A 27,979-nucleotide genomic window follows, 5' to 3' on the forward strand; every position below is an offset into this window, starting at 1 on the left:
GTGCCCACATGAGATCACCAAAACACTCCTCTATTTTTCCACCTGATGTTCTGAAAATCAAAACATTTTTAGCCACTAATACAATGCTATTGGAAAAGGAAAATCAATTTTTGCAGGAGAAATAAAATGCTTCCCTTGATTTTGAATCTGACAAAGATGCATTTTATTTAAAGGAGAGAAAATCTGACATAGTCCTGGGTATGTAACAGAGACCAGAACGGTACAACCAGGAATGGAAAAGGTCAGTGAGGGTGGGGAGGTTCTGGCACAGATCCCCAGAGCAGCTGTGGCTGCCCCTGGCAGTGTCCAAGGCCAGATTGGGCAGGGCTTGGAGCAGCCTGGGACAGTGGAAGGTGTCCCTGACCATGGCATGGGCAGCACTGGGTGGACTTTAAGGTCCCTTCCAACCCAAACCAATCTGGGATTCTCTGCCCTTCATTAGCATCAAAATACTTCCAGGTTTTTTTTTTTTTTTTTTTTTCTTTCTGTTGCAACTCCTACAGGTTTTATAGCAGCTCTAAATGGACAAATATATAATGATTTTTCCTTAATTACTGGATATCAACCCACTGCAAACACTGAGGAGAAACTCCTGCAGCTCCTCATGCTTTGCCTACTCCAAAAGTGAGTCCCTGTGAACTGAGTCACCCCCAGCATGAGCAAGTTCATCAAAATTGCCTCTTCCTCAGGTGTGGTGAATTCTCCAAAGTACAGGAATTCCATCCATGAGCACATCCCTGCTCCTGCCAGCACACCCAGCCTCCTGTAGCCCATCCTCTTTGCAAATGGATCATAATGGAAATGCCAGCTTAGATTATCAGATTGATAAATAACCCCTGCTCAAATAGGAAAGGAGCAAAGTGCATCAATTTGATTAATTCTCCCATTTGCTTCATGCTTAAAAAAACCAAAACAAAACATGTCTGGCACTTTTTAGAGCTGGTAGCAAGAATATAATCTCATGTCTACAGTGCAGTGGTCATGTCACTGTAATTTTACTTAAGCCCTTTCATTTTAAAGATTTGATCCACATATTTTGGCAGCCTTGCTGTTGCCACATGGAAATGTCAATGGGAACCCCCCAAAAAACCACTTTTTTTTTGGAAGGATGTTGTAATAATGCCGACATTTCTTGGCAGGGAATGGAAGTGCCAAGAGCTTCCATAGGAGGGCAAAATTGGTTTGCTCCTTGCTTATAATCGAATATATTCCAGAGGTAGAGGAAGGCTGAAATCCAGCATTTCTTATTAGGATCTTTCATTTTTTTTCATTGTCTCCCTATTTGAGAATTCAACATTTATCAGCAATGCAGGTGAGGGCCCCATTTCCGGTCCACCTTCCTTTCTGCATTTAAATATTCCTGTATTGACCTCACCACCTTTTCTATTTTACAGTTCTCTATATTATCTTAACTGAGGAAAAAAAAATTGATCTTCTCATATCAGAGGGAATATTTTAAAGATTAAACTGAGCGCATGCTGCAAAAACAGCAGATTTTCTGTTTGAAGGGAGGCATCACACGTTGCACCCGTCCAGATAAAACAGAATCAGATCCTACAACTGCAAGAAATGAAAATGCGCAACACAAGAGGCTGAAGGTTTGATTTGGTACAAGCCTGAGCCATTTTCCCAATGGATACAGCATTAAAACTTTTATTGTTTTAGCACATGGCACATAATCATTCTTACAGAGTGACCCTTTTCCTTACTGTTTCCCTATTTTCCCTGACTGCACATTTACCATAGTAACAGGAACCTCCTAAATCCTATAAACATAGCCATTAATGGCCCAAGTTGCTATTTAAGCACAGAAAATACCCTCCCACCACAGTTAATTGATTTTTTTAATTGTTGTATTGTGCAGCCCAAGTTTGGGAAGAAAGGGCTACAGGGTTTTAACCTAGAACTCCTTAGGATATTTAGAGTCATGGAATGGACTGGGTTGGGAGGGACCTCAAAGCCCATCCAATGCCACTCCCTGCCATGGACAGGGACACCTTCCACTATCCCAGGTTGCTCCAAGCCCTGTCCAGCCTGGCCTTGGGCACTTCCAGGGATGGGCTGTGCTTTATGGCTTTTCCCAGCAGAAGGAGCTGAATGGGCAGCAGGAGAGCATTGGCAGCAGGTCAGGGAGGGATCCTGGCCCTGTGGGCAGCCCTGGAGGCACCTCTGGAGTGCTGTGTCCAGCTCTGGAGCCTCAGCAGAGCAGGGCCAGGAGCTGCTGGAGCTGAGCAAGGGCCTGGAGCATCTGGGTGCCCAGGAAAGGCTGAGGGAGCTGGGGCTGCTCAGCCTGGAGAGGAGCCCCAGCTGAGAGGGGCCCTCAGGCCTGGCTGTCCCTGTGTGCAGGGAGGGGCAGAGCAGGGCCCAGGCTCTGCTCCGGGCCCAGCAATGGCACCAGAGCCACGGGCAGGGCCTGAGCCCAGCAATTCCCCCTGCACAGGAGGCACAACTTCTTCCCTGGGCAGTGCCCAGCCCTGAGCACATTGTGCACAGAGCCTGGGGGCTCTCCTCCCTGGGGCTGGGGCAGAGCTGTGTGCACACAATGCTGTGCCCTGTGCTCTGGGATGGCCCTGCTGGAGCAGGGAGGTGCCACCAGTGCCCACTGAGCTCCCTTCAGCCTCAGCCACCCTGGGATCCTGTGAATATTCACTACTCAGATATGAATTATTCACTACTACCCCCAACCTGACCCATGCTAATGATGCCTCAGGTTTTAGTTTTTATGTTTTTCAGATTCTGTGTCGCTTTAGAGTGTGGGTCTGGGCTTCACATTAAGGGATGGTGAGCTTTCTTCACAGAGTAGGGAGACAAAACAATTCCTTCTCTAGCTGGGGACCAAGGAGAAACGATCCAGATTTCAGGCCCAACAGTATAAACAACATAGACTGAAGAGAGAAAAATAAAAAAGATGGGACTTAATTGGCTGGAGCTGTAATTGGACAATTAACTTCAATATGGAAATGGAGCAGAACTTCTAAAAGTGAGAGGGCCCGTGAGCAGTCGTGCATTTTGTGACCATTTTGGTTCATCTTGGGTGCAGCCCTGGCTGGGCTCTTGTGCTGCCCAAGGTGGATCCATTGAGGAGATCCTTTTAATAAATCCCTGCTTTATTCTTTAGCTCTGTCTGGCTTCTGCTCTAGCTCAGCCTTCTCAAGGCATCACTGGGATTCTGTGAACATTCACCACTCACACAACACTCTGTGTTCCTATGATCTGCTAGAATGGGCTGTGAAACAGAAACCAGCTGCATTCTTAGGGCAACAGGGCTCATAAAAAGCGAGGAGACAAGCGATGCCGAGCTTGTTCACACAATGTAACGTGAAATGTTACAACTCCACCAGGGTTCATTCCTTTTCCACAAATGCTTCACACCCTTCTTCCCCTGATGTAGCTAAGTGACACCTGACAGGCTAAGAGTCACAAAGGGATCTGGAGAAGGGAAGATGAGGCTAATATTTTACAAGGATGTCAGGAAAGAATCCAGGGGAAAAAAAGGGCAAAAAAACCACCTGAAAAATCCTACTAACAACCAAACCAAGCTCAGCAGGTAAAAGAGGAAAAGGCTAAAAAGAAAGAAACCTGCAGAAGAGACAAGCAGGCTCACCCTACATTTTCTCCAGAGCATTTTGTTTTCCAAAGAATATAGAAACACTGAAAAAATGCAGCCCAAATTACCTTAATAACCAAGTCAAATTTCTGATGTAAATCCCTATTTATTGGCTTGAGGAGCGTCAGTTCAGCCGTTGTGAGATTCATATGGAAATACTGGGGATAATCCTCAGGAGTACCTGCAAAAAAGACATTGAGGTTTGAACAGCTCTGAAAGGTTTAGTTCAGCAATGTGTTTATTTTACTCATTAATCAAAGGAACAAAGTCTCATTCTGTTCTTGGAAGGATAAAATATTGCATTATGTGGACATGGAGCTTAAGGATACTATAAAGTTATGTGTTTAATATTATTATTTCCTTACTCTCCAAAACCACAAAGATTCCTCTCAACTGGGACTCCCTAAGTACTTGATAACAACAGGAATATTATTAATAGCACATAAGTAATATATATAAGTAATAACAATATGGTAACAACAGATAGGTTATTTTAGAAATCCTTCTGGGAAAAGTTTCTCCTTGGGGAGGAAGCACCACATGAAATCTCAATTTATTGTCAGTTGTAAATAGTGTTTTCATGGCTGTGGATTTCCAGGGTATTCTCCAGGCTGGTGAAAACAGAAGCCTCAGAGCCTGAATGGATTTGGGAGCCCATGGAGATGGAGGAAGGGCTGTACCAAGGTTGTGCAAAAATGCACCTATGCCTAAAGGCAAAATTTGCCAGCACCACAGCCTGGCACAGGAGGAGGGAAAAATCCCAGCTACAGCAATTCTGAGCCCTGGGATTCTCAAAGAAATGGTGCAAAAGAGCCCAGAAAGCCCAAGTGCTCCACACAGTGTGAACTCCAGCACTCCCAGCTCAGCAATACTGTGAGAGCATCCCAAGGAGCCAAAATTCCGATTATAAGCCTAAAATCTTGAGGGGGTTAGGTCTGGGAGCAGCCCTGTCAGCAGCTGAGGGCAAAAGGCACACCTGCCTCAAGGGGTAAGAGCCCCCCAAAAAATCCCTGAGCCCCTAAAGCTGCCCTGGGAGCAGCACAAACCTGGCCCTACCAAACCCTGCATCCAGCCAGGGCCAGGCACGGATTGAAAACTAGGGAGGATCACTTTCCTGAGAAACGCTGCTCATTTTTGTTCCCCTTACAATTGCAACGGTTAGGAAGTACTTTCAGAAAGCCAGGAGATAAATTACTGTAAAAATTTCATTTGCAATCCTCCAATGACAACCATCTGCTAGATAAATAAATTATACACATATATTATATATATTCTATATAATTATAATATATAAGATTATCTATATTATATATTCATATATATCTCCATATATATTTTTTTTCTGTGACTCTCTTAGTGTACATCTAAATCATCAGCCCAAAAAGCAGCAAAAGAACCACCATGGTTTATTTTTTATCTTATACCACCAGCACAAATGCAGAGCTTCAAGCTCCAGGTCCTGTATCCCCTTGCCCTACCTTTTAATTTCAAGTTCTAATTAATTAATCTAATTTTTGAAGAGCTCAAGGCACCCAGCAGGACCCCGAAACTTTTGGCAGGTAACAGATTGCTGGTTTTAGAGGTTGCACATCACCAGGGCTGTTGCTGAAGCTAAAAACTGTCACAAAATTAGGGACAAAATACAAAAACTCAGAGAAAGGAGAAAACAAGAGACATCCTAAAGGAGAATAAATACGTAGGGGAGGAGGGTAAAAGTCACAAAGGGATCTAGAGAAGGGAAGATGAGGCTAATATTGTGTAAGGACATCAGGAAAGAATCCAGGGGGAAAAGGGGAAGGAAAAAAACAGCCTGAAAAACTCTACTAACAACCAAACCAACCTCAGCAGGGAAAGGAGGAAAAGGCAGCAAGGTGGATGGTAGAAAAACAAAAATTAGGGATAACACAAGTGGATGCCCAAAATCCTAACTGGGGATGCCTGCTGAGCTCCCCAGATTCAGAGCTCAGATTGCTGGATTCCTAACCTCTGGGAGCCAGCTTTCCCAGGAACAGGGATATCTGCTTCTGCAGCTACAAAATAAATTCCATTTTGACAGTGCAGAGCAGCCCTCAGTCCACCTCTGCCTGTGCTGAAATGCAGGGATGAGCTGCTGGCTCCAGAAATTCCATGTGTTTGGAGAGGCTGAGGGATTAAAATGTGGGGGGCCAGCGAGGGGCAAAGGAAAGGACTCAATTTGCTTTTCCCAGAGCCAGAGGATGGGTTTTGTGGGACCTGGGGCTTGAAATGGACACAGGACTGGAGAGGATCCCCCGTTTGCACAAGTTACTGTGCATTTTTGGCTCTTTCTTTAAAATACCAACCAAATGTGGCAGCAAAAACCAGAGCCAGTTCCAATGGCAAAAAAAGCCTATGAATGAAAAGAAAATTCAGCTTTTCTCAAGGATTGGCTCCAGAGAAAATAAAGGCTTCAAATTACTCTTAAAAAGAATATTTTACTAGTAATTTACTGTTAAACATAATGCATTTTACTATTAAAATAATAAATTTTTCTAGTCAAAAAATGAATTTACTGGTAGAATCAATAACATTGCAAATAAAACATAAGGGAAGGGCCTTGGTTCACACCTGGGTAAGTCCAGGGAATGTGGGTGTATTGCAAAGACCCAAAGAAATGAACATTTCCAAAAGCCAAAGATTGGAAAAATTAATGTATTAAAAAAAAAATTCCAAATATCCCATTCCCAAATGTTAAATATATCAAATATCCACAGTGCTCAGAGCATGTGCCTCGCACAGGTGGGCAAAAAAAGAAGAACCAAGTAAAATGGAGTCAAATATAATAAAACTTAAAATCATTCTAATAAGTAACTTATTCCCTCATTCCACAGGTTCAAACCTCCCAGTGTTTAAAAAAGGATATTCCCAAAAATATCAAGGAGAAGGAGGTTTAGATCTAAAGAAAAGGGGGGAGAAAATCCACATTATGAGAAATATCTGCAAGGGCCATTGCCTGTGAAACTGCTTAATATTTTCTGAGGCTAAAACAGAAATAGCAAATCCTGGAAGAGATGAAGGCAGACTTAAAATCCAAAAAGAAATCCTTTGGAAGAGCACAGGGGAGGGAAAATAAGGAACATAAAAAGAGAAAACTAGACAAGAGTAAAGAAAAAGAAGTGAAGGGAAGGGAAAAATGAGCCAAAAAAGAAGGTACGAAGAAGAAAACAGGAAAAAAAAAGCTAAAAATTAATTTTAAAATAAAGAAAAGAGAAAAAAGAAACAAGGAAAAACAAATGAGGAAAAATGATGGAAAAACTAAGAAAGGAAAAAAGGATGAAAAAAGGAAAAAAAAGATGAAAGAATGAAAATATAAGGGAAGGGGAAAGAAGGAAACAAGAAAGGAAGAAGACAAAAAGGAAAATATAAGGGGAAAAGAAGGAAAATAGGAAGGAGAAAAAATAAAGAAGGAAAAAGCAGGTAGAAAAGAAAATAGAAAAAATAGAAAAGGAAAAATAAAAAGAACAAAAAAGGAAAATATTAGGTGCAAATGAAGTTAAAAAGAAGGAAAATAGAAATAGGGAAAAACAACAGAAAAAAGAAGGAAAATAAGAAAAGATGGGTAAAAAGAAACAAAAAAAGAACAAAAAAGTAAGCAAAGAGATCGAAACTGTTAGGGAGGAAGGGGAAAAGAAGGAAAAAAGAGAAAGATGGAGGGGAAAGAGATGGAAAGCATAAGGGGAAAAGAAGGAGAATAAGAAAAATGAAAGAAAATAGAAAAAATAAAGAATGGGGAAAATAGAAGGAAAAATTAAGGAAAACCAATGAAAAATATGGAAATAAGAAAAAAGAAAGCAAAAAAGGGATAAAGAAATGGAAAAAACAGAGAAGGAAAAAGGACAAAATAAAGAAGAAAAAGAAAAGAGAGGGGAAAAAAGGTCCCCAAACCAACCCAAAGTGTTGCACTACACCTTGCTGAACTATTTCTTGGAGGTCAGAACAGCCGCTCCAATATTCCCAACAGCCCAGGTTAGTGACACACAATCTTGAATAATTTCACTCCTGAAGAACTTTGTAAATTATGCAAAAAATCTTAAGAAGTTGGGCTAAACATGGCCCTGGGGTGGAGCTGTCCCTGCAGAACTTATGAATAAAATCAATTTATGACATTTATAAATAAGTCTGTGTGCAGAGCTAAACCTCCACAATGTGCTCCTCAAAATCCTCACTTCCACCTTTCCTTGGCTGGGAAAACCATGGAGCTCAACACAGGGAAGCCAGGGAAAAGATGTGATTCCACAAAATTCCCCATTTCCAAATCACACAGAAAGGTCCCTGTGTGGGTTTTGGCACCAGCCAGGCAGGTGGAGCCCTGCAACTGCTGACCATGGTTACACCCTACAAGCCCAGAAACAAATGCCAAACACAGGAAAGCAAAAGGAAAAAGAAGAGAGCAGTATAACCATCTAAACAAACTTTAAATTACAAAGGAAAGCTCACAAACAGCAAAATTGGAGGTGGATGTGGCAAGACCCTTGGAGCTGCCCTGTGCCATGTGCTTCTCAGGATGAAATCTGCTCTAATTGCCTTTTTTAGCCTCTTTTTTTGTGTCTGTCAAAAAAAAAAAAAAAAAAAAAAAAAAAAAAAAGAAAAGCAGAGCAGAGCTCTCCTTTTCCTCGCTGTGTTGTTCCAATCACTAAACCGGACAACAATTCTGGATTTAATCTGAATAAACACTAATACACAACCACGTGAAATCAACTTCCACCTGGCAATTTAACACCAACAGGCAGAAGAACAATTCCAAACAGCCCACTGACCACAGGAGGAATTTTTAAACACGGTTCCACTCTCCCAGGCAATCTTTTCCTGGCTGCTCATAAAGAGATTGGGAGGGACAGGAAAAGTAGCAGATACCAACCAACTAGGATGGAGTAGAGGATGCCGGGTCGCTCGGAAGGAGGCTGGATGTTTCGGTCCTGATCTATGGCTCGGATGGGTGGAGTGACACTGATGGGATTCACATGGGCCTGAAATGAGAAATCACATTGGAAACAGAGCAATTAGAAAGCCAACAGGGAGAGCTGGAGGTTTAGCACAACATCATCTCACTGGGAAGGGTACTGGAGGAGAAAGAACCTTCAGAAGGAGAAGAATATTTACAGCTCATGGACCTTTAAATCCAAACTAACCAAGCAAAATAAACATTTCCATAGCAGCCTCCTTTCTGTGAGATGCAGTCTTACGACAGATCCCAGAGGAAAGGAATCACAAAGTCCCAGAATGATTTGGATGGGAAGGGACCTTAAAGTCCATCCAATCCCACCCCTGCCATGTCAGGGACACCTGGCATTATGCCAGGCTGCTCCATGCCCCAAAGTCCAGCCTGGCCTTGGGCACTGCCAGGGATCCAGGGGCAGCCCCAGCTGCTCTGGGCACCCTGTGCCAGGGCCTGCTTGCCTCACAGGGAACAATTCCTTCCTTTTATTTCACCTAACTTTCCCCTCTGTCAGTCTGAACCCACTCCCCTTGTCCTGTCACTCCAGTTCCTGATGAAAAGTCCCTCTCTGGCATCCCCATAGCCCCTTCAGACCATGGAAGGAGCTGTGAGGTCATCACACAACCTTCTCTTCTCCAGCCCCAACTCTCCCAGCCTGGCTCCACAAGGAAAGTGCTCCAGCCCCCTTAGCAGCTTAGAAGCTGATAGTAAACACTTGATAAAGGAAGCTCACAAATACTTGACTGAATTTCTACAAATAATCCCTCAAATCAGGGATTTCACACAGTGAAACACAGCAAATGCCTGAAAATAGGAAAACAGCAAATTGAACTGAAGCACCAGCAGGAGCTGGGATGGCTGCGTTGCACAAATCCACACTGCAAAAAAAACTTAACGTGTCACAGTCAAGATGGCCACAAAACACAGAGTATCACCAAACAATCCCAGAAAGGTTCAGCCCACACACAGTAACACCTCACCAGGTCAGAAGGCTCCAGGTATCTGCTCATACAGAACAACAACCCATCACTGCAGAAGGCTGCAAGCATCTGCCCTTCCTGGTCTTCAGCCCAGCCTTTTATGCCCTCACATTAATGCACTGCACCTGTGAGCCCTCTGGTCCCTTTGGGATTGGTCAGTGCACCTGGGCACTCCATGGCTCATCACCTTCAGTGTCACTCACCTGTCCTGCACAGCTGTGGCCAATTAGGGATGAGGCTCAGCCCCAGCCCCACTCCCAATTACCACAAACTCTGTGCCTACACAGACATTGCAGGGACTGCTACACTGGAAAAGTGTGGATGGGTGTGGGAACAATTCACCTTTATTTGGAAGTGAATTCAGATGTTTAACATGGAGATAGAATTGTTGAATCATGGAATGGTTTGGGTTGGAAAGGACCTTAAAGCCCATCCAGTGCCACCTCTGCCATGGGCAGGGACACCTTCCACTGTCCCAGGCTGCTCCAAGCCCTGTCCAGCCTGGCCTTGGGCACTGCCAGGGATCCAGGGGCAGCCACAGCTGCTCTGGGAATCTCACAGGGCCTCCCACCCTCCCAGCGAACAATTCCTTTCCAATATCCCATCTGACCCTGCCCTCTGGCAGTGGGAAACCATTTCCACTTGTCCTGGCACTCCATCCCTTGTAAATAGTCTCTCTCCATCTTTCTTGTAGCTCCTTCAGGTCCTGGAAGCTCACAGTCAGGTCACCCCAAAACTGGTCCCAGCTTTCATCTCTGTCAATCCAGCCTCCAGTGGCAACTCCAGAGCTGCCATTCCCAACTGCCACCGTTTCAGTGACCTTGGCTGCTCAACCAGCCACAAATGTACCACACATGGATTTGTGCACACCAGGCTTTCCCCTCCCCTTGGAATATTTTTCTGCATGACAAAAACCCTTAATGAGCTCCGTGAAAAGCCAGACACCCTTTTTTTCCCCACATACAACTCATCCTGGCAGCCTTTCCTTTGGAAAGCTCTGTGTTCTGCAAGAGGGGACCTGAAATTTAGCATGGGACTAGGAATGAGATGAGTCCATGCTCGGCTAAGTTTTGTCAGAGCTGTCAGAAATCATCCTGCTGAGAGCTGGAAGGGAGCTGTGAGAGCTTAGGTGCTGCTGAGGGGAAACTTAGAGGGAAAAGAGATGAGTCAGGAGGAGGAGAAGGAGCCAGGGATGGAGGAAAGGCAGTTTATTGACAACTCGTGTAGGCAGCCCCATGGTCACCTGCCACCACACCCCAAGGTGTGTCCCCCCAGGCATTTCCAACAGGTTTCTCAAGTCCAGAGGCTTTTCCAGCCTTTTCCACACTTAAATAATTTAAGGTACAGACATGTCAGGAGTAGGCACATTAAAAAGTGAGGATGGATGCTCTTGGCCTCCCAGATTGGGACTGGGAAGCTCCTCACTCCACTCCTGCTCATGGCTGTTGTCCCTGTGCCCGTCCCACTGGCCAGGTCCTTTATCATCACCCAATTCCATTTGTGATTCTCTGAAAAATTATACTCTTAAAAGCATAATGAGGGAGACAAGCTCAAAATAGGCAGAAAGAAAGAGAGGAGAAGATATATTTGACATCTGCTTGAATTTTTAAAAGGCTTTAGGATGGCATAGAAGTTACATGGGAAGAGAGAAGATTAGGCAGAAAACTGACCAAGACTAAAATGCTATTTTTAAATTCACAGATAAGTTGGAGCCCTCTCAGAAAACCCCACATTTGACTTAGAAACACACCCATAACAAAACCAACCCCATCTGTTACTCTGTGTTTAAATTCACCATGAATGCCCAGAGCAGCTGTGGCTGCCCCTGGGTCCCTGGCAGTGCCCAAGGTCAGGCTGGACCTTGGGGCTTGGAGCAGCCTGGGACAGTGGAAGGTGTCCCTGCCATGGCAGGAGTGGCACTGGATGGACTTTAAGGTCCCTTCCAATCCAAACCCATCTAAATTTACCCCTGTCAGCTTGAACCCATTCCCTGTGTCCTCACTCCAGTTCCTGTTGCAGGGTCCCTCTCCAGCTCCCCTGGATCCCTTCAGACCCTGGCTGGGACTGCAGGGTCTCCCCACAACTTTTTCTTCTCCAGGCTGAGCAGCCCCAGCTATAATAATTTAAAGCTGTTTTGAACTAAATTAACTGATGTGCCTTGAAGCAAAACTCAAGGTGCTTTCATATTGCTTTAATAATCCACAAACAATGCAGCATCTTTTTCATTCAAATTTAGAAATTAGAACTATGAAAACATAAAACAATAAAGCAGCCATTACATTAATAATGGGTAATAGCACATTAATAAATTAATCAAAGCACACATAGGAAGTTTAAGAAAGTGTGCATATGCTTTTAATCAGAAATAATTGTTTTAAAAATGAGGAGTCAAGATAGGAGTCTTCCATAGGCATCCAACATCCTTGCAAGAGGCCAAAAATTCCCCTACCAGGCTCCTCAGGAACTTCATGAAGAGATGGAAGCTCATTAAAAGGAAGGGAAAACAGATTAATGAAGGATTGAAGTGTCTGAGGTGCCCATGGGTGCCAACTGGAGGCAAAGCAAGAACACAGGGGGGTTTGGCAGGGAAAGGATGGAAAAAGTGCCAGGAAGGTCAGCATGGAGCCACAGCAGGGCAGGGAGATCACTCAGAATAAACAGCTAGCCTTCAAATCCCAACCTCTGCCATGGGGAACATGAAAGGCTGCCCAAGCTCTGGCAGGTGATTAAAAAACAAACAAGATCTTGCCCGTCTGAGGGTGGAATATGCAGACGTTTATTTTCCTCGTTATTGGTGTGGTGATTAATTGACTTCCAGGTGTTCAGTACAGCAGAGCTGGGTAGGCCAAAAAGCAGAACCCCAACCCCACCTTGCAACTTTTAGCACAAATATTAATAAATTTTTAAAAATCCTCCTTTACAGAGCCATGATGGGGGAGCCTGCCAGAGAGTCTTCAGGGCCATGAGATGATCAAGACAGAAAAATACTTAAAAAAAGCTCAGAGAGAATAAAGGAGCAACAAAAAACCTCATTTTCCCCTCTTTTTGCGCTTCCCCTTGGAAGCACAGCAGCACCTTCTCCATGTGGGATGTTCAGCAGGTCCTGCAAAAATCCATGGCCTTCAGAGATGTTATGGATGGATCAAGGCAAATTTAAGAGTCCCATTTGTGCCAGGGGGTTTTGGGCTCCCACTGAGGATTGTGAATAAAAGAAACAGCTTATATTTTTAATTAATGTATTTAAATGGTGCTTAATAATTCATGAGTGCAGTTGCATTCAAAAATCCAAACAGGATTTTTAGGCACCCACCTATGCAATGATTTCACCATCCCATGATCCCATGGAATAATTATGAGGGAATTTACAACTGAGATGCAGAATATGCATTTGGAGCTTTCAAGAACAAAAGAAAAAACACCCCAAAATCAACATGACTTTTAAAATAAAAGTAATATATTTTTCAGTATTTTATATATATATATTTAAAATTATTTTAAGATGTCCAGGAATGGCAGGCTTCCAATAAAAGGATGTGGACAGTGTGGAATTCTTTATAAAGTCAGGGTACAACATTCATTGTTGCACAGCTGATAACAAGGATTTAAAAAATCAGATTTTCTATCTCTTCCATCCTCCTGAGATGCAAAGCTGAATTTGCCAACCATAGATACTAAGGGAAAACTTCCTTTGGGGATGATGAGAAGGAAGAGAGAGGAAATGGCACATTTTGGGAGCTGGAATAACACAATTTTCTGCTCAGAGCTGCCTTTTTCATTTGTGGGGAGGTTTATGGTTTATTTTGGAGGGTTTTGTGGTGTATTTGGAGTTTTTTTTTTTGCTTGTTACCATGAAAATCATTGAATTCTAGGAAACTGAGAGCTAGCTGAAGCCAACATTCCTCAACTAGAAAGGTTCTTTCCTGAGCAGAAAATGCATTTCTGAGAGGTGCTTTCTGTACGATTGCAGACACCAGACCATGAGCCAGCTCCAGGTTTCACTCTGGTGACTCTTCTGTGATGATTCACAACCACTTGAGCTCCCACCACAAACATCCCTGGGGCTCATGGGCCAGGGCCACCACACAGGTGGAAAATACTGCAAAGGATAAAACTGCATGGAAAGCAAGAGTTCCCAAAGTTTTCTTTGGATTCACCGAGGTAAGCTCAAGAAATCCACTGAGAGAAGGGACAAAAACCTACACTGGCAATTTATTATTGAGTCAAACACAGCAAGACATTTTCTACCCACGAGTCCCACTGAAAACTGAGTTGTTAAGGTACTAAGGTGGTCAGAAACCTCAACCAGAGGGACCTGGAGCTCCTGGAGCAGGGCCACCTGGGATTCAGCCTGAGCCACCCTGGGATTCTGTATTAGCACAATCAGTTCCCACTGGACATTTCACACCAATATTTGATACCCTGAAAATTATTATTTTTGCAGACAGCTGTAAGTGTGGCCAGTGGACTTCAGGTAAAATCTCAGGACCTTCCACCTGCATCATTCTCACAGCTCAGCTGAGGAATTTGCTGCTGAACTCTCATCCCTCTGGAAAACAAGGCTGAGGAGCTTTTCTCCAGATGGAAAATATCACTAAAGCAACATGCATTGCCCCTGGTGCCATCCAGAACCCCTTCCCAGGGAGCCCTGCACTGTTAAACCAACAACGTTCTTGATGAATTGATGAATCATTATGGTCACACTGGTTCTCCTTGTGCTTTCCTGAGGCTGGAACATGAACTGTAAGTGGGAAATGAGCTGAGCTCTCTCCATGCTGTGCAGAACAGCCTGTGACTTTGCCAACACTCGGCACTAAAACAGCAGGGAGAGCTGCAGAACCATTCCAACATCATTCCTTGCTGCTGCCTCAGCTGCTCTGCCAGCACAACAAGGGCTGTGACAAAACACTAATGAGCAGAAATCCATCACAGAGCACTCGCATGTCAGCAAAACATGGGAAATGTTTCAGTGGAGCTATCCAACCACAAAGGAAGTCAATCCAAAAAGCAGGAATCATGCTACAAATGTAGGAGGTACCACCAAAATCTCATCGTTAGTCAAACCATGTCACATCAAATCTCCCATTTGTAGGGTCTCACCGTTCTCCCTCTTTTCTTGCCTTCCCACTGGCAGCTACACATTCCTGCCTTTGATCAGACCCAGGGGAGGCAGAGCCTCACATCAGGAGCCTGCAGGAATTCCTGTGCTGCTCTCAGAAGGCTGTTGTGACACAGAGATGTACAGGAATCCAGGGGGAGTGGGATCCTCTGACCCTTCGCGTTGCCACAACGCAGGAACCCAAACTGTGGGCCAAGACCTCCACTGAATTCTTTGGAAACTTTGGAAGCAAACCCCAAGCACGGATTTAAAACATACTCTGAAGCTGAAAGAGAATAAATTTTCTGCAGAAAATGGTTAGATCAAGATGTCACAGGAGCTAAAATGAGGTTTACTCAGCAAAAATTCTGGGCCTGGAAACTCTCCCAAAAAAAGGGCACAACTTGAGGAAACCAAATCTACATTGCTAAACCCCAGAGATTTACAGCTAATTCACCCCATTTATACTTTATAGAATTACAGAATCACTAAGGTTTAAAAAGAGCTTTAGATCATCCAGTCCAACCATCAATCCATCACCACTAATCCATGTCCTCAAGTACCACATCCACACCTTTTTTTGAACCCCTCCAGGGAAATGATGGGGCAGCCACAGGCTCTCTGGGCAAAGCTGTGCCAGGGCCTCCCCACCCAGCAGCTCCAGGTCCCTCCTGTGTTGGGCCCCAGAAGTTATCTGTAAATTTAAAACTAAACTAACTTTTCTCTTTATTTATTATTCAGAAGTTCCCCTTCATTTCCAGAGCCACAGCTAAAAAGCCACAGTGGGTAATTTATGCTGTTGGTACCTGTGACCTGGCCTCTCCTGTCTTCTCTGGGAGAAAAAAAGTGTTTTAGTGACCAATGGGAAAAATTAAGACACAGGATTAATTATTCAATTCACCTTCTTTCTAAACTCAGCACTAAATTATCAAACAGCTTTTAGCACCTGATTTAGCTGCTCAATACAACCCATGGCTCTGCGTCCCTGGGTTTCTGTCATGTCCCATGTTTATGCAATTTCTTGAAATGAAAACTGTAAAATTCAAATATCCTGGCAGCTCGGGTTGTTAACAGAGTAAGCTGTCAGAGAACAAAATTCTTTCCATTCATTTGTAAAAAAAAGCAACCTTTGAGAGGAAAAAAGACCCAACAGTTTGAAAGAGCAGCAAGAGAGCATAATGAACCCGAGCACGGAGGAAAACAGAGCCTATTTTTATCAATGATGTTTCCCAGGAACAGCAGGGCCAAAAAAGAATTGAATTTCATCAGGATCTGATCACAGTGCTTACTAAATTGCTTTTTCTGTATGCTTGATAAGAAGTGTCCCCAGCAGTGTCTGGGCAGGGGACTAAATGAAATGCATTATGCAATGGGCTTCCTGCCTCAGCACAACCAGAATTCAGGCCAGAGCTTCTCCTTCCTCCAAGGTGATGACTTAAAGAACAACAAACATTTCTTTTTTGACATTTGGCTTTTTTTCCCATACAACTATGAAGCCTATTTCCTTGATTATCCCTCAAGTTCTTGATGTGGGTTTCTTATTATCCTGATTTCTGAGCAGAGGAACAAACTGTGAAGCCTAAGACAAGCACCCACATCTCCCCAAAAATCAGAAAATATTTAACAAACATGTAGCACCACTACAACGACTTCCATATTACTTTTATTTAAATTTCTAAGAGTGATTTCTTTACAACTAAATAAATGTACTATTAACCCAATTTTCTTTCCCTATAAATGCTATTTCTCACAGAGGGATAATTCTCTCTATCATATATCTATACATATATAATATTTCTATATTTATATTTCTCTTCCTAAAGGCAACAGGCTGATGGCTTCTCTATGCCTTTAGAAAAATTAGCCACACAATAATACATCACAAAAAGCACAAGAAGTTACAAGCAAATGATAAAAGAGGAGAACGATTCGGTAGGAAGATATAACCAGTACCAGTGGTGGAACCTTTCTTAATTTCAGCTGTATGGAATGAGACAAAACCCCCCAAAACCCAGAGAGTAATTTATTTGAAATCTAAAAAAAGAGAAATATCAAGATGAACAGGTCAGTATTTCACCCAGGCCCTTTGTCTCTTGGCTGACTCTCTTTACACGGAAATTTTATTACAATAATGTTGGTGGTTCTTTCTCTTTATTCCCACATTTCATCTCTTCTGCAGAGAATCTGGCATTCCTTCACCTGCAGGAACAAACCAGGTGCAGAGTCTCACAGCAGGGGGAATTTCAGAAGGCTGAGAGAGGAGGGGGATGTTTGGGGTCAGCAAAACCCCACTGCCCTTCCCATTCTCAGCTTGGAGAACAATTTCATTTTCTGTACTGGTTTTCCTCTCTTTTGGGTACTCAATAAGCACTTCTCCAGTCCAGGAGTGGGAATGCCATCTGGAATTACCTCACTACTTAATTCCAGCTGTATCCACCACTGTCCTCTCCTCATTAAAGTTTGCCACCCTGTCAGAAAAGAATTTTAGGGAGAGATTTTGTGGCCACAGCCAGCTACAAATTCTGCCTCACCATTATTAAATCCATTTTATTACACTGATTGAATGGTAACATTAGAAGTGGCACTTTAAGATTGAAGGTTACAGGAAAAAATGGGTTTTGCCAGTTAAATTTTGGATGTATTTTCGAGAAATTTGTGCAAATTTACATGTGTGCATGTACACACCTCACCTGTAACTCTCACATCCTTCATCCTTAAGCTCATCCTCACATCTTTTTTAGGGTGAAATAGGGAAATTTTGTGTTTTATTAAATACTTTTATTTTCCAATCCCAGGACAAAAAGCAGGAATTATTTACCAAGCAGTCCCCTGCCTCCCCAGCACTGCTGTGCTGCCCACGGTATGGATTCAGAGCCAAATGGAAATTAATCCCATTTTCTCCTATCAGGAGAGGAAGTTCCACTCACCAGGAATTTCCATGTTCTCCACAGGAAAGAGCTTTAGGATTCAAGGAATGTTTTCCACAAAACAATTGTCAAAGCATGCGGCAGAGCAAACATGACTGTCCTGGGAAGGGGGACTTTCCTTTCATTTAATTTCCAAGGGTGATTTCATTTTAACGTGTACTTACAAATATTCATCAATTAAGGTTTTGCAGACCATGTTTGATTAATTGAGGAATTAATCTTCACCCTCTGAATTATGACAACAAGCTAAAAAGAGAAATAATTCCTCCTGACCCCTAATGATCAGCTACAGTTTAACGGGATAACCCAGGCACTGAAATAATTCTCTCTACAAGGCCCAGGGATGTGACAGAGATAAGAATTCTTCTGGAGTAAAGTTGGCTAATAAAGCATCGCTGCAAGAATATTTTGTTTAAATGTCAACATTTAAAGCCTTCAAATGCTTCCAAGTGACATTTAAGGAGCAAATAAATTGCTAGATATGTTTCCTTTGTGACAACATCTCCTCTTGGTGCTGTAACAAACATGGATCTATGGGACAAAAACAGAATTGAATCTTACAGGATTGATTAATTCTTTAATCAATGGTGTTGATTAATTCTTTGATTGGATTTTTAGCCTCAGTTTTGCTGCATAAAAAGGTGGTTTGTGCTCCTGAACCTGCCCTGCTGCCCACACCAAAGCCCTGGAGATCGCTCTCCAGCCTTGGATGGATTGGATTGCTGTGGCTGCAACCATAGTTGGAATCAAAGTAGCTCCTCTTCCTTCCTGAAAGGAAAGTCCTTCTAATTTCAGAACCACTGTTACTTCCTCCAAACAAATTCAGGACCCTTTTCCTTCTCAACTCCTGGCAAAGCCAGAAGAATTGAACATTTTCTCACCTCTAAGTTCCTAACCATGATGAGAAATAGCAGGCAATTGATGAAACATTCCCAGATTTGAAAACAAAACAATAAATTATAACAATATATCATAACAATAAATCAATATATAATATTGATATAATTATTCATATATTATGATAATACATTTATATAATAATAAATTATAAAATCACTCATTTTTACCAGTTTATTCCTGCCTTGATAATGAATCAGATTTGAGATTTAACTTTACAGCTTGATAAATAGCTAGAAAATGCACCTGTTTTCAGCCAAATTTCCAGCCCAGCCTGAGCCTCTGGAGAGCTCCCAGAGCTGCTCCTGTGCCACCCAGGGAGCCCAAGGGTCTCTGTGTCCCATAACCCAGCCCTAGCAACACCCAAAATATGCTTCTCTCAACCCAAAACCAACTTCAAAGATGATCTGCAGGGACATTTTTCTTTCCCGGTTTCATTTTTTTGACCAAAACCTCACTTTTCAAGCAAGTTTGATCCTTTTCCCCTTAAAACCTCCACTTTTAAGGATTAGAACTACTATATATATAAATATATATTTATTTTTTTTTACCCACAGACAGCAACTCAACTTCTGAACCACAACTGGGTTAAAATCCCCTGAAGTAAAGTGCCTTTCAGACTTTATTCCTTCATTCTGCAGCCTTGCTATAATTTTCTCAACCACAGTGTTGTCTGAAACACCTGGTTCTTTAGGCAATCATTAAATTTTGGAAGTTAAAATCATGGTTTTGTTTGATTTTGAAGGCCAAACCAGGCAAATGAACCTCTCCTCTATCTGAAAAAAAAAAATCTATATTTAAAGATACAGGTTAATTTTAGATTAACAGGGACTGTCCTGCCTGATCAATATATCAGCCAAGGGAAGAGCTTGCCTGGCTGCTAAGGGAAATTATTCTCAGGTTTATGTATTCACATATTAAAGTAGCTCACAATTTTACTGACAATTCTTTTTAATTAGCCATCCTGGTATCCTCCCAAATACATAAAATTTAATTATCTGTAACATCACATCTTTGTGATTTTAACCTTTTCATGCTTCGCTGCTTTTCAGTGATATTTTCCTTAAAAAAAGACCCCACCTATCAAGGGATGGCATGTGGGAGACAGACAATCAATCCTAAAAAGGGGAAGGATAGGGAAAATCACATCAACAGACTTAAAACACCTTTTATAGCTCCCTATCAGGTACTAGCAGATAATCAATAGCTTATCAAAGCTCATTTTGACTTTGCTGAGTTATTCATTCAAAATCACTACACCAGCTTAAAAACCAGCCCAATATTGTGAACTTGATCCATTGCCTTGAAGTCCACATAAATCTGGTGACCTCTGTGGGGCTGCAATTAGAGTGAAAAGAGGGGGGAAATGCAAATGAAAGGTTTTCCTGGAATAAACAGGGTGGCTGCAGCCTCGAGAGAATTTTATCATTGTTTCTGCCTTGCTTTCCCCCCTCCAAAGCACTTCATGATCACCTATCTGTTCATCTTGCATCTCTGCTGAAATTTAATTAGAAAAATTGCTATCTGCCTCCAATGGCAAACAGCTTGGCCACAGCTCTGCCTTCTTCCACAAAAAAACACCCTGAGAGCTGCAGAGGTGTCAGGGAAGTCAATCTGCATTTCCCCTCCACTCGCCTGAGTCGCAGCATTCACCTAAATTGCTACTGAAAAATTAATCCCTGCAAAAATGGGACAATTTGCTCATCTTTCAGTGGAATATAGAGGGACTGTTCAGAGCCTCAGTCATTAAGTTCTTTTCCAATTTACTTAGGAACAAGAATCACTAATAAAGCAGTTTTTAAATTATTTCTCTGGTTATTTCCAGAAATGAGACCAATGCCCTGTCCACCAAAATAATTTTTTGAATTAAAGTACCCAGGAACCCCCATTAATCTCAGCCCAGCACTAATTATCTTGCACCAAAGATTTTAGTCTAATTAACAGCAGGGCTGGATGCTGCCTATTTAAAACATAAAATTACTTTTTTCTTGCCCAAAATGATTTATATAGAGAGAAACAATTCTCCTAATGATGAAAACTCTGTTTTCTCTGCAAGGCAGACTTTGAACATTTCGTTTTGCCAGCAGACACAACTGTAGTCAATCATGGGCTAATTCCAGCAGGAAGTGTAAATTCCACCCCCTACAAAGCATTTAGCAGCACTCCCAAAAACCGGACAGAGCCTGTTCAGCTGGGAAAGGAATAATTAGAAACAAATCAAATCCCAAATAATTTCCTGAGGCTTGATGCCACTGAATCACAAATGCAGTTCGTAAGTCTCAACAGGCCAATGGCTGGCAAAGCTCTTTTATCATGTTTGAATTAAAAAAGCCAAATCTTAATACAAATAAGGCAAAGAAAAATAAAGGCAGATTGAGATTGAACTGCTCCAGAGACCAACAACTCCCTACATTAACTGTGAACATTTGCAGTTTAAAAATGTCCCATGTCTAACAAACAAACACCAAAAAAATGACAAGACAAAGTAGCAACTGAAGATGATTTTTTAATTTTATGCAGTTTGATTGTTATTAGGGGTCATTCCCTTCCTGTGAATTGTCTTTAAGCAATCAGGTTTAGAAGTCGGCAAGAAAAAAACCCCATTATTCTGTGGGATTTTACCACTCACACAGTTAAGAGAGGCATTCCTCATCTGCTGACAGCTTCTATTAAAGTGGGTTTAGCCACACATATCCACTTCAATTTGGCCTAACAGGCCAAAATCTGACGGCTGTGTCTTTCAGTGCCCCAAAAATCTTGCTGGCAGCTGTGTGGGAGCTCCAGGTGAACCAGCAAATCTCTCCCACTTCAGAGGTGGTTAACTGGTGTTCATTCCATGGTAGAGCCCTGGATCAAATGTCTTTCGTGCTGGTACTCCCCACAGCAAAATAAGGTAATAATTAATTAATTAATTTAATGACCACTGGAGGAAATCCAGAACATTTTGATGAACTTTTTCTCTTTGATTAATATAACCAAGATGGGGAGATACTGTTTCCAGAATTTTCACTTGTGCTGCTGCTGCTGCTGTAGGTTTTATATGAATGTGTATCTGGGAGAAAATTCCAGGAGGTTTTGTGTCTGGGAGGAATTGGGATTTGCAGGGCCAAAGGAAGGAACTGCAAGGGAATTCAGCTGGAAGGAATTGTCAGGTGCCTGTCACCCTCAAGCCCAGAGGTACCCAAAACCAGAATTAATCACAGAATTAACTAGGGTGGAGAAGAACTTTGAGGTCATCAAGTCCAAAACCAATTCAAGTCCAAGTCCAATTTCATGCTGATTATTGGTAATTAATTAACACACCCTGTACAGTGCTAATTAATTACCAATAATCAGCATAAAATGTATTTGTTCAGAGCTGATTAACACCCTCTGGAAGTGTCCTGTGCTCCCAACCCCAGCTCACTCAGCGGGATTACAACACCTCCTCAGAAAAATGCAGATTTCTCCCCCTGATTCCAAACTGATGGAACTGAAGAGGTCCTTCTCACTAACAGACACTTCCAGGGGCACCTCCTGCTCTCCGGTGTCTTTTTTCACCTCTCTCATCTTCACTGTTGTTTGAGAAGGTTTTATATATTATTTTTTAGCCTTTCATCTCTCCATGCTCTGCTCAGTCTCAGCTCCAGAGGGCACCTGAGCCCACAAACCATGTGAGGTTCCTGCTGTCACAATTCCCGAAGATTCTGGGCATAATCAGTACGAACCTAAACCCTTTCCATGCAGGAGGATTCATCAGAGGTGCAAGAACAAGGAACTTGTAGAAGAGTGAGGTCCAGTCTGGATTGAGTACAAAATCCTTGGTGTCATGGGGTGCCTTAGTGTCCATGAAACCCCATAATTACCCCATGGAAGCCCAAAATAAATCCCATGGTTGCAAATCTAGCCCAGCAATTAATTAAATAATTACTCTAATAGAGTAATATTTAATATTTATAGAGTTATTTATTTAATATTTATAGAGTTAATAATAACTCTATATTTTGCTGTTTAACAGGCTTTTCTTCTGTGCACGATGATGGAAAATACAGAGTATAGAAGTGGGGGAAACCTTCACATTGTGTGTGTGACAGGAATGAACTGAAGGGGGGAAAAAAGGAGGAGAAGTTATCTTGCCCATGTTATGAGATATTTATGAGGTTGTACTTTTAAAGTGATGACTCACACATCCTGATAATAAATGCTAACTTATTCAAGTCTTCCTGACACAAGAGGGGGAAAAATTAATTACCAGAGCTGATCAGACACAGAAACACTAAAATATAATATAAATATAAAGCAATGTAACAAAACCAACAAAAATCCCCAAACCTAATCAACAAGCAACACAGGTTTTCTTGGAAATTGAAATTCAGCTAATAGGAAGTAATGAATTCCCAACTTTTCACCTCAGTAAATTCATGGGTAGATTCCAACTATACTGGACAAAAATATTACTCTTACCAGTGACCTTAAATGCTTTATTTTAGGGGTCAGCTGAGTGGACATCTTGCCCAGTAAAGCAGGACTTCTCTTTCCAGCTACTGCCTCTGAATAATTCATACTTCAACTTTGTTCCTCAGTCATCAATATTCCTTCTCATCTTCATTGAAAAATTAAAAAGCAAATTTAAAATAATTTCAAAAAGGTGGTCTTAAACTAAAAATAGTTCTTTAGCCTCAGGAGTAGGGTAATGGTAGCTGTGGAGTAGCTTAGTAAAGAATAAATAAAACACATAAAAATGTAAAGGATAAACGTCATATAAATCTTTCCTAGCGGAATCTAAGTATCATCCACACCTTCCAAAGGAATTATCGCCTAAAAGCCAAGTAAATATTTGAGGTTCAAGGTATAACTTCTTCCACTTAGGTTTATCAAAAGTGCTGCAAAGAGATAAATAGCCAAGAGTTCGTGGTTCATCAGTAGAACCCAGGTCTCATTTCATAGATCAGGGGCAGTTTGACACAAGAAAAGCTAAAAACCAAACAAAAGCAGCTGCCTCTGAGCACGCTGCAGCTCAGGAAGTTTAAATAAATGAGTTTTCAGCTCAGTACCTAAATCCCAGGTCAGATTGTTCCTGGCCCAGCCTCTCTCCCTGGCAGACACTGCTTTGTCTTCCCGTGGGGAACATGCCTGGCCAAGGGCAGGAGCAGAGCTGGAGCTGGAATCCTCTGACTGAGAGGCAAAAATTGTCTGATGTGTGTTATACCTTCAGATAAGCAGATAAAAACCCATAAAAACACCAGTTATTTATAATTCCTGCCTCATCTGCTCCCACCCTGGCAATTAGAACAGATCTGTGCAGGTGAAATGGGGTCACAGTCCCTCATCCTGCATAGTCAGGGTGCTCATCCTGAGGAGGTCCTACACTCAGCTGGACAGGGAGCTGCCCCTTTCCTCAAAATGCTACCAAGCCCAAAGCATGTTAAAGTAGAATTTAAATTCAAGGCAGTTCTCCAAATCCCAAGCACAACACAGCTACAAAGGGCCTTTAAGTACACCAAGGTGGAGAAGTGTGTGTGGGGAGGATGTGGAAATCAATACTCCAAATTAAATAGGGATCATGTCCCCCTTCCCTTGACCCATCCCAAGGATATCTGCAGCAGGAGCCCTGAGGCCACACCAAGCAAGACACCAAAATGTGTGGGATGGGAAAAGAGTGTGAGGCACAGGACAGGAAGGGAGATAAGGCAGGGAAGAGCAGGAATCTCCACATCTCCAACCTCAACCTGCCCTTGGCTGGAGGCAGCAGGACACAGTGTGTGCTGTGACAAGCAACCAAAGTCACAAACCTTAATGCCAAAGCTGAACATTATTTTGACGCCATCTCAATGTCAGAGTCAATCAGGTGGGGCAATACCTAGTATTTTGACTGGTTCTGCCTTTTTTTATTCTTAATTGTATGAGTCAGAGGTCACATATCAATATTAATTCAGCAATCTCTGTTTCTGTTCCTCCCAGCAGAGGTGCAGATCTCCAAGCAGCAGCTCTGCTGTAAGGAATGGCCGTTGGCACCAAGTTGCAAGAAGAAATGAAAAACTTATCACCTCATTTTGGGATTCATGTGTGCATGGAGTGTGAAATGAGCCTTACACTCACCTTTACCCGACCCCATGAGTGGATTAACTGACAGACTTAGCACAAGGACCTACATGGGATAAACCCCCACTGATCTTCACTGCCTCTTGATCAAAACATGATAATTGCAACAAAAATCCTTTCAGGGGTCAGTGACTCATGCTTCCTCCTCCCAAAAATCTTTCTCCTATGGTTTATATCAACCCTCAATGGAATAACATCAAATCCTCTCCCAAAAGTGCTTCTTGGGGATATTTTGAGAGCGAAACACGGACAGACCAGGAAAAGCAATTCCCAAATTTACCAAATTTTTACAAGACTCAGCCCTTGCAGCCGACAGTCAGTTTGGCACTGGATCCAAGCTGGAATTTCACCATCATCCCCACATGCATCTTACCTCAGTTTCCTCTTGCTTGGCACACAAACCACGGCATCAAGCACAGGTGACCTTTTAGCTACAGCTCCCAGTTGTGCCCACAGGAAAAGATGACAGGCAAACAGAGAAAACCTGGAAAATCCCAGAGGACTCACAGGGTCTGTCAGCTCAGGCAGGCTGGCTTGGTAGGTGAGGGGTCTGCAGTCCCGGGTGTTGTTCACCAGCACACAGGGAAGGAACATTGGGCCCAAATCGTCCCCATCAAGCACGTCCACGGTCAGGGTGGTCGTGCTCGTCCTCCGCTCGTTCAGGTTTTGGGCTCGGTCCTGTGGAGCAAACCAGGTCCGTCTGGTGAGACTTCCTGAACTCAGAATCTCCTGAAAAAACCTCCTAAAAATGTCCTAAAATAAAAACACCCCAAAGGTTTTGATCAAGGCTGAGGATAAAACATATAAGAATCGGAATGATTAGTGTTCTAGGAGTAATTACAGGAACTTCAGCCTCAGAGCTGCAGCCTGAAAGGCTCACAAGTAAAATTAGGGGAAAAATTGAAGAAATACTGCAAAACATCTAGAGCTCAGAAATAATACAGCTTGGGAAAACTACAGGACTGAAACAACAATAATGCAGCATGTTTGTAGAACATAAAAAGGCCCCGTGCCTTATTTATAATCAGAAATTGTTGTGGTTATACCCAAAGTATACATTAGCAACAGTTCAAGTTTTCTTTCTTCCTTTAGTGAAGAAACATCATGACTAGCTAATATATTGTTTAAAGTACTCAAAAATATTCCCATTTTCGCAGAGGAACTGCTGCATGAACTTTCCTTTGCATCTTGGGGGGGAACATGTGCCATGAATTACATCTTGCCCTCCGATCCTAATGTAACACTGAAAGAAAAAAAGCAATTTTGAAATTTGGTTTTTTTCTTTTAATTTATGCTGTTGAATAACCTAATCTATGTAAGATGAAGAGGCCATTGCTCTAAATTGGCTTGGATACATATTTTTTTTCCTATTTTGCAGTCCACTCGGTTCTTGCACCAGCTTCACATTTAGAATAAATATGGGAATTTCTGCATTAAGCTTTCTTCATGGTCAATGATGAAAAACAATTCTAGCTACAAGGAGCAGCTTTCATCATCAACTAAACCATTTCTCCATTCCTCCAGTAAGTGCCTCTGAGTAATTCTGGATCAAAGCAGATAGAGAGTAATTAATTTCCAGCAGTGTCTTCAGGATGCAAGGACAACAAAGCACTGATAGTGTAATCAGAGGAATGTGATTGCACAGAACACACCAGAGATAATTCAATGCAGCCCGTGGGGTTATAGAATCCCAGAATGATTTGGGTTGGGAGGGACCTTAAAGCCCATCCAATGCCACCCCTGCCATGGACAGGGACACCTTCCACTGTCCCAGGCTGCTCCAAGCCCTGTCCAGCCTGGCCTTGGGCACTTCCAGGGATGGGCTGTGCTTTATGGCTTTTCCCAGCAGAAGGAGCTGAATGGGCAGCAGGAGAGCATTGGCAGCAGGTCAGGGAGGGATCCTGGCCCTGTGGGCAGCCCTGGAGGCACCTCTGGAGTGCTGTGTCCAGCTCTGGAGCCTCAGCAGAGCAGGGCCAGGAGCTGCTGGAGCTGAGCAAGGGCCTGGAGCATCTGGGTGCCCAGGAAAGGCTGAGGAAGCTGGGGCTGCTCAGCCTGGAGAGAAGCCCCAGCTGAGAGGAGCCCTCAGCCCTGTGTCTTGGACACTTCCAGGCACAGCCACTTCTTCCCTGGGCACCTTGTGCCAGGACCTCCCCACACTCACAGGAAGGAATTCCTTCCCAATATCCCATCCATCCCTGCCCTCTGGCACTGGGAACCCATTCCCCCTTGTCACTCCATTCCTTGGAAAAGTCTCTCTCCATCATTCTTGTAGCTCCTTCAGGCCCTGCAAGGCCACAATTTGGTCCCCCCAAAGCTTCTCATCTCCAGGTGAATAATTCCAGCTCTCCCAGCCTTTCCTCCCAGCAGAGCTGCTCCATCCCTCTGCTCATCCTGGAGCCTCCCCTGGGCTCTCTCCAGCAGCTCCAGGTCCCTCCTGTGCTGGGCCCAGGGCTGGGGCAGCTCTGCAGGTGGGGTCTCACCTGAGCACAGGGGCAGAGGAGCAAGGAGCACTGAGCCATCCCTGGAGCCTGGCTTCTGCTGGCAGAATGCTGAACATGCCACAGAACAAGTAAGAAAAGAGACTGCAAAATGTATCTGTACTTCTGTGTTAGAGAGATGACAGGAATGTGAAGGTGTGGATTCAGGATTTCCTATTGCTTCAGAGCAAATATCATTTCCCATGAACAAAGATGTGTCATAACAGCCGTGAACAACAAAAGAGAAGCTTTCATTTCAGTTATTATCAGAAGGACAAAAAGGGGAAAAACCTTTCACAGCCCTCAAGGGCATCAAAAACACATTCTGATGACAGATATCTGAGATACAGTTTATACAACACTTTTCTTCTCAGTTATCCACTGCCAGCCACTCTGGAAAAACCTCTCCGTACACTTGTGGTATGACTTGAAGGAAAAATCACCTCTTTATAACAAAATGCATTTCCAACCTAAAGAATACAATGAAATTGTGTCCATTAAACTCATCGGAGTGAAAATTAGCCTCGCCAGATTTGTTAGAAAATGGGACATTTAGTGCCATGAGGCTGCACTTTTCTGCATGGGCTGCACTGCACATTTGCAAGTTGCTCCTTGTGCCAAAAAGGTTGGCTTGTCACACACTGAGCAAGCTTTTTTAAGCAGTAATAATATGCCTGAGCTTTCAACAGCCTGGATAAATCTTAAATTAGATCTTCAGCAGAAGAGGATTTGTCAGAGATGGTATTTCAGCAAGGCTCTGCCTTTCCTTGGGAAGGAAGCTAAACCCACACCTAAATTAGGGGCATAAATGGCCTTCAAGAGATTTATACTCACATTTGCTTGAACAATGACAAAATAACGAGTCTTTTCTTCATAATTTAGTCTTTCCCTCAGAACTACTGCTCCGGACAAAGTGAGAGGAATATCAAAGGTCCTGTTAGAAGTCTGCAAAGGAGAAAAC

The 27,979-nt window shown here is 42.9% G+C and overlaps 1 protein-coding gene across 16 annotated transcripts in view; it reads right to left on the reverse strand.

The window, feature by feature from the left end:
- The window catches only part of PCDH15 (protocadherin related 15), a 331,935-nt gene that overhangs the window by 160,074 nt on the left and 143,882 nt on the right, over window positions 1–27,979 (reverse strand). For 11 of the 16 annotated variants that reach the window (XM_053984471.1, XM_053984473.1, XM_053984458.1 and 8 more), the window contains 5 exons: window positions 27,853–27,963; window positions 27,022–27,090; window positions 25,049–25,219; window positions 8,484–8,592; window positions 3,676–3,788 (listed from right to left, as the gene is read on the reverse strand). In XM_053984471.1, the coding sequence (XP_053840446.1) occupies window positions 3,676–3,788; window positions 8,484–8,592; window positions 25,049–25,219; window positions 27,022–27,090; window positions 27,853–27,963 (573 nt within the window). The remainder of the gene's footprint in view (window positions 1–3,675; window positions 3,789–8,483; window positions 8,593–25,048; window positions 25,220–27,021; window positions 27,091–27,852; window positions 27,964–27,979) is intronic. The other 5 variants (XM_053984472.1, XM_053984474.1, XM_053984461.1 and 2 more) reach the window with 1 other exon arrangement.

The sequence above is a fragment of the Vidua macroura genome, chromosome 8 (genome assembly GCF_024509145.1).
Source record: "Vidua macroura isolate BioBank_ID:100142 chromosome 8, ASM2450914v1, whole genome shotgun sequence".
Lineage (NCBI taxonomy): Eukaryota > Metazoa > Chordata > Aves > Passeriformes > Viduidae > Vidua > Vidua macroura.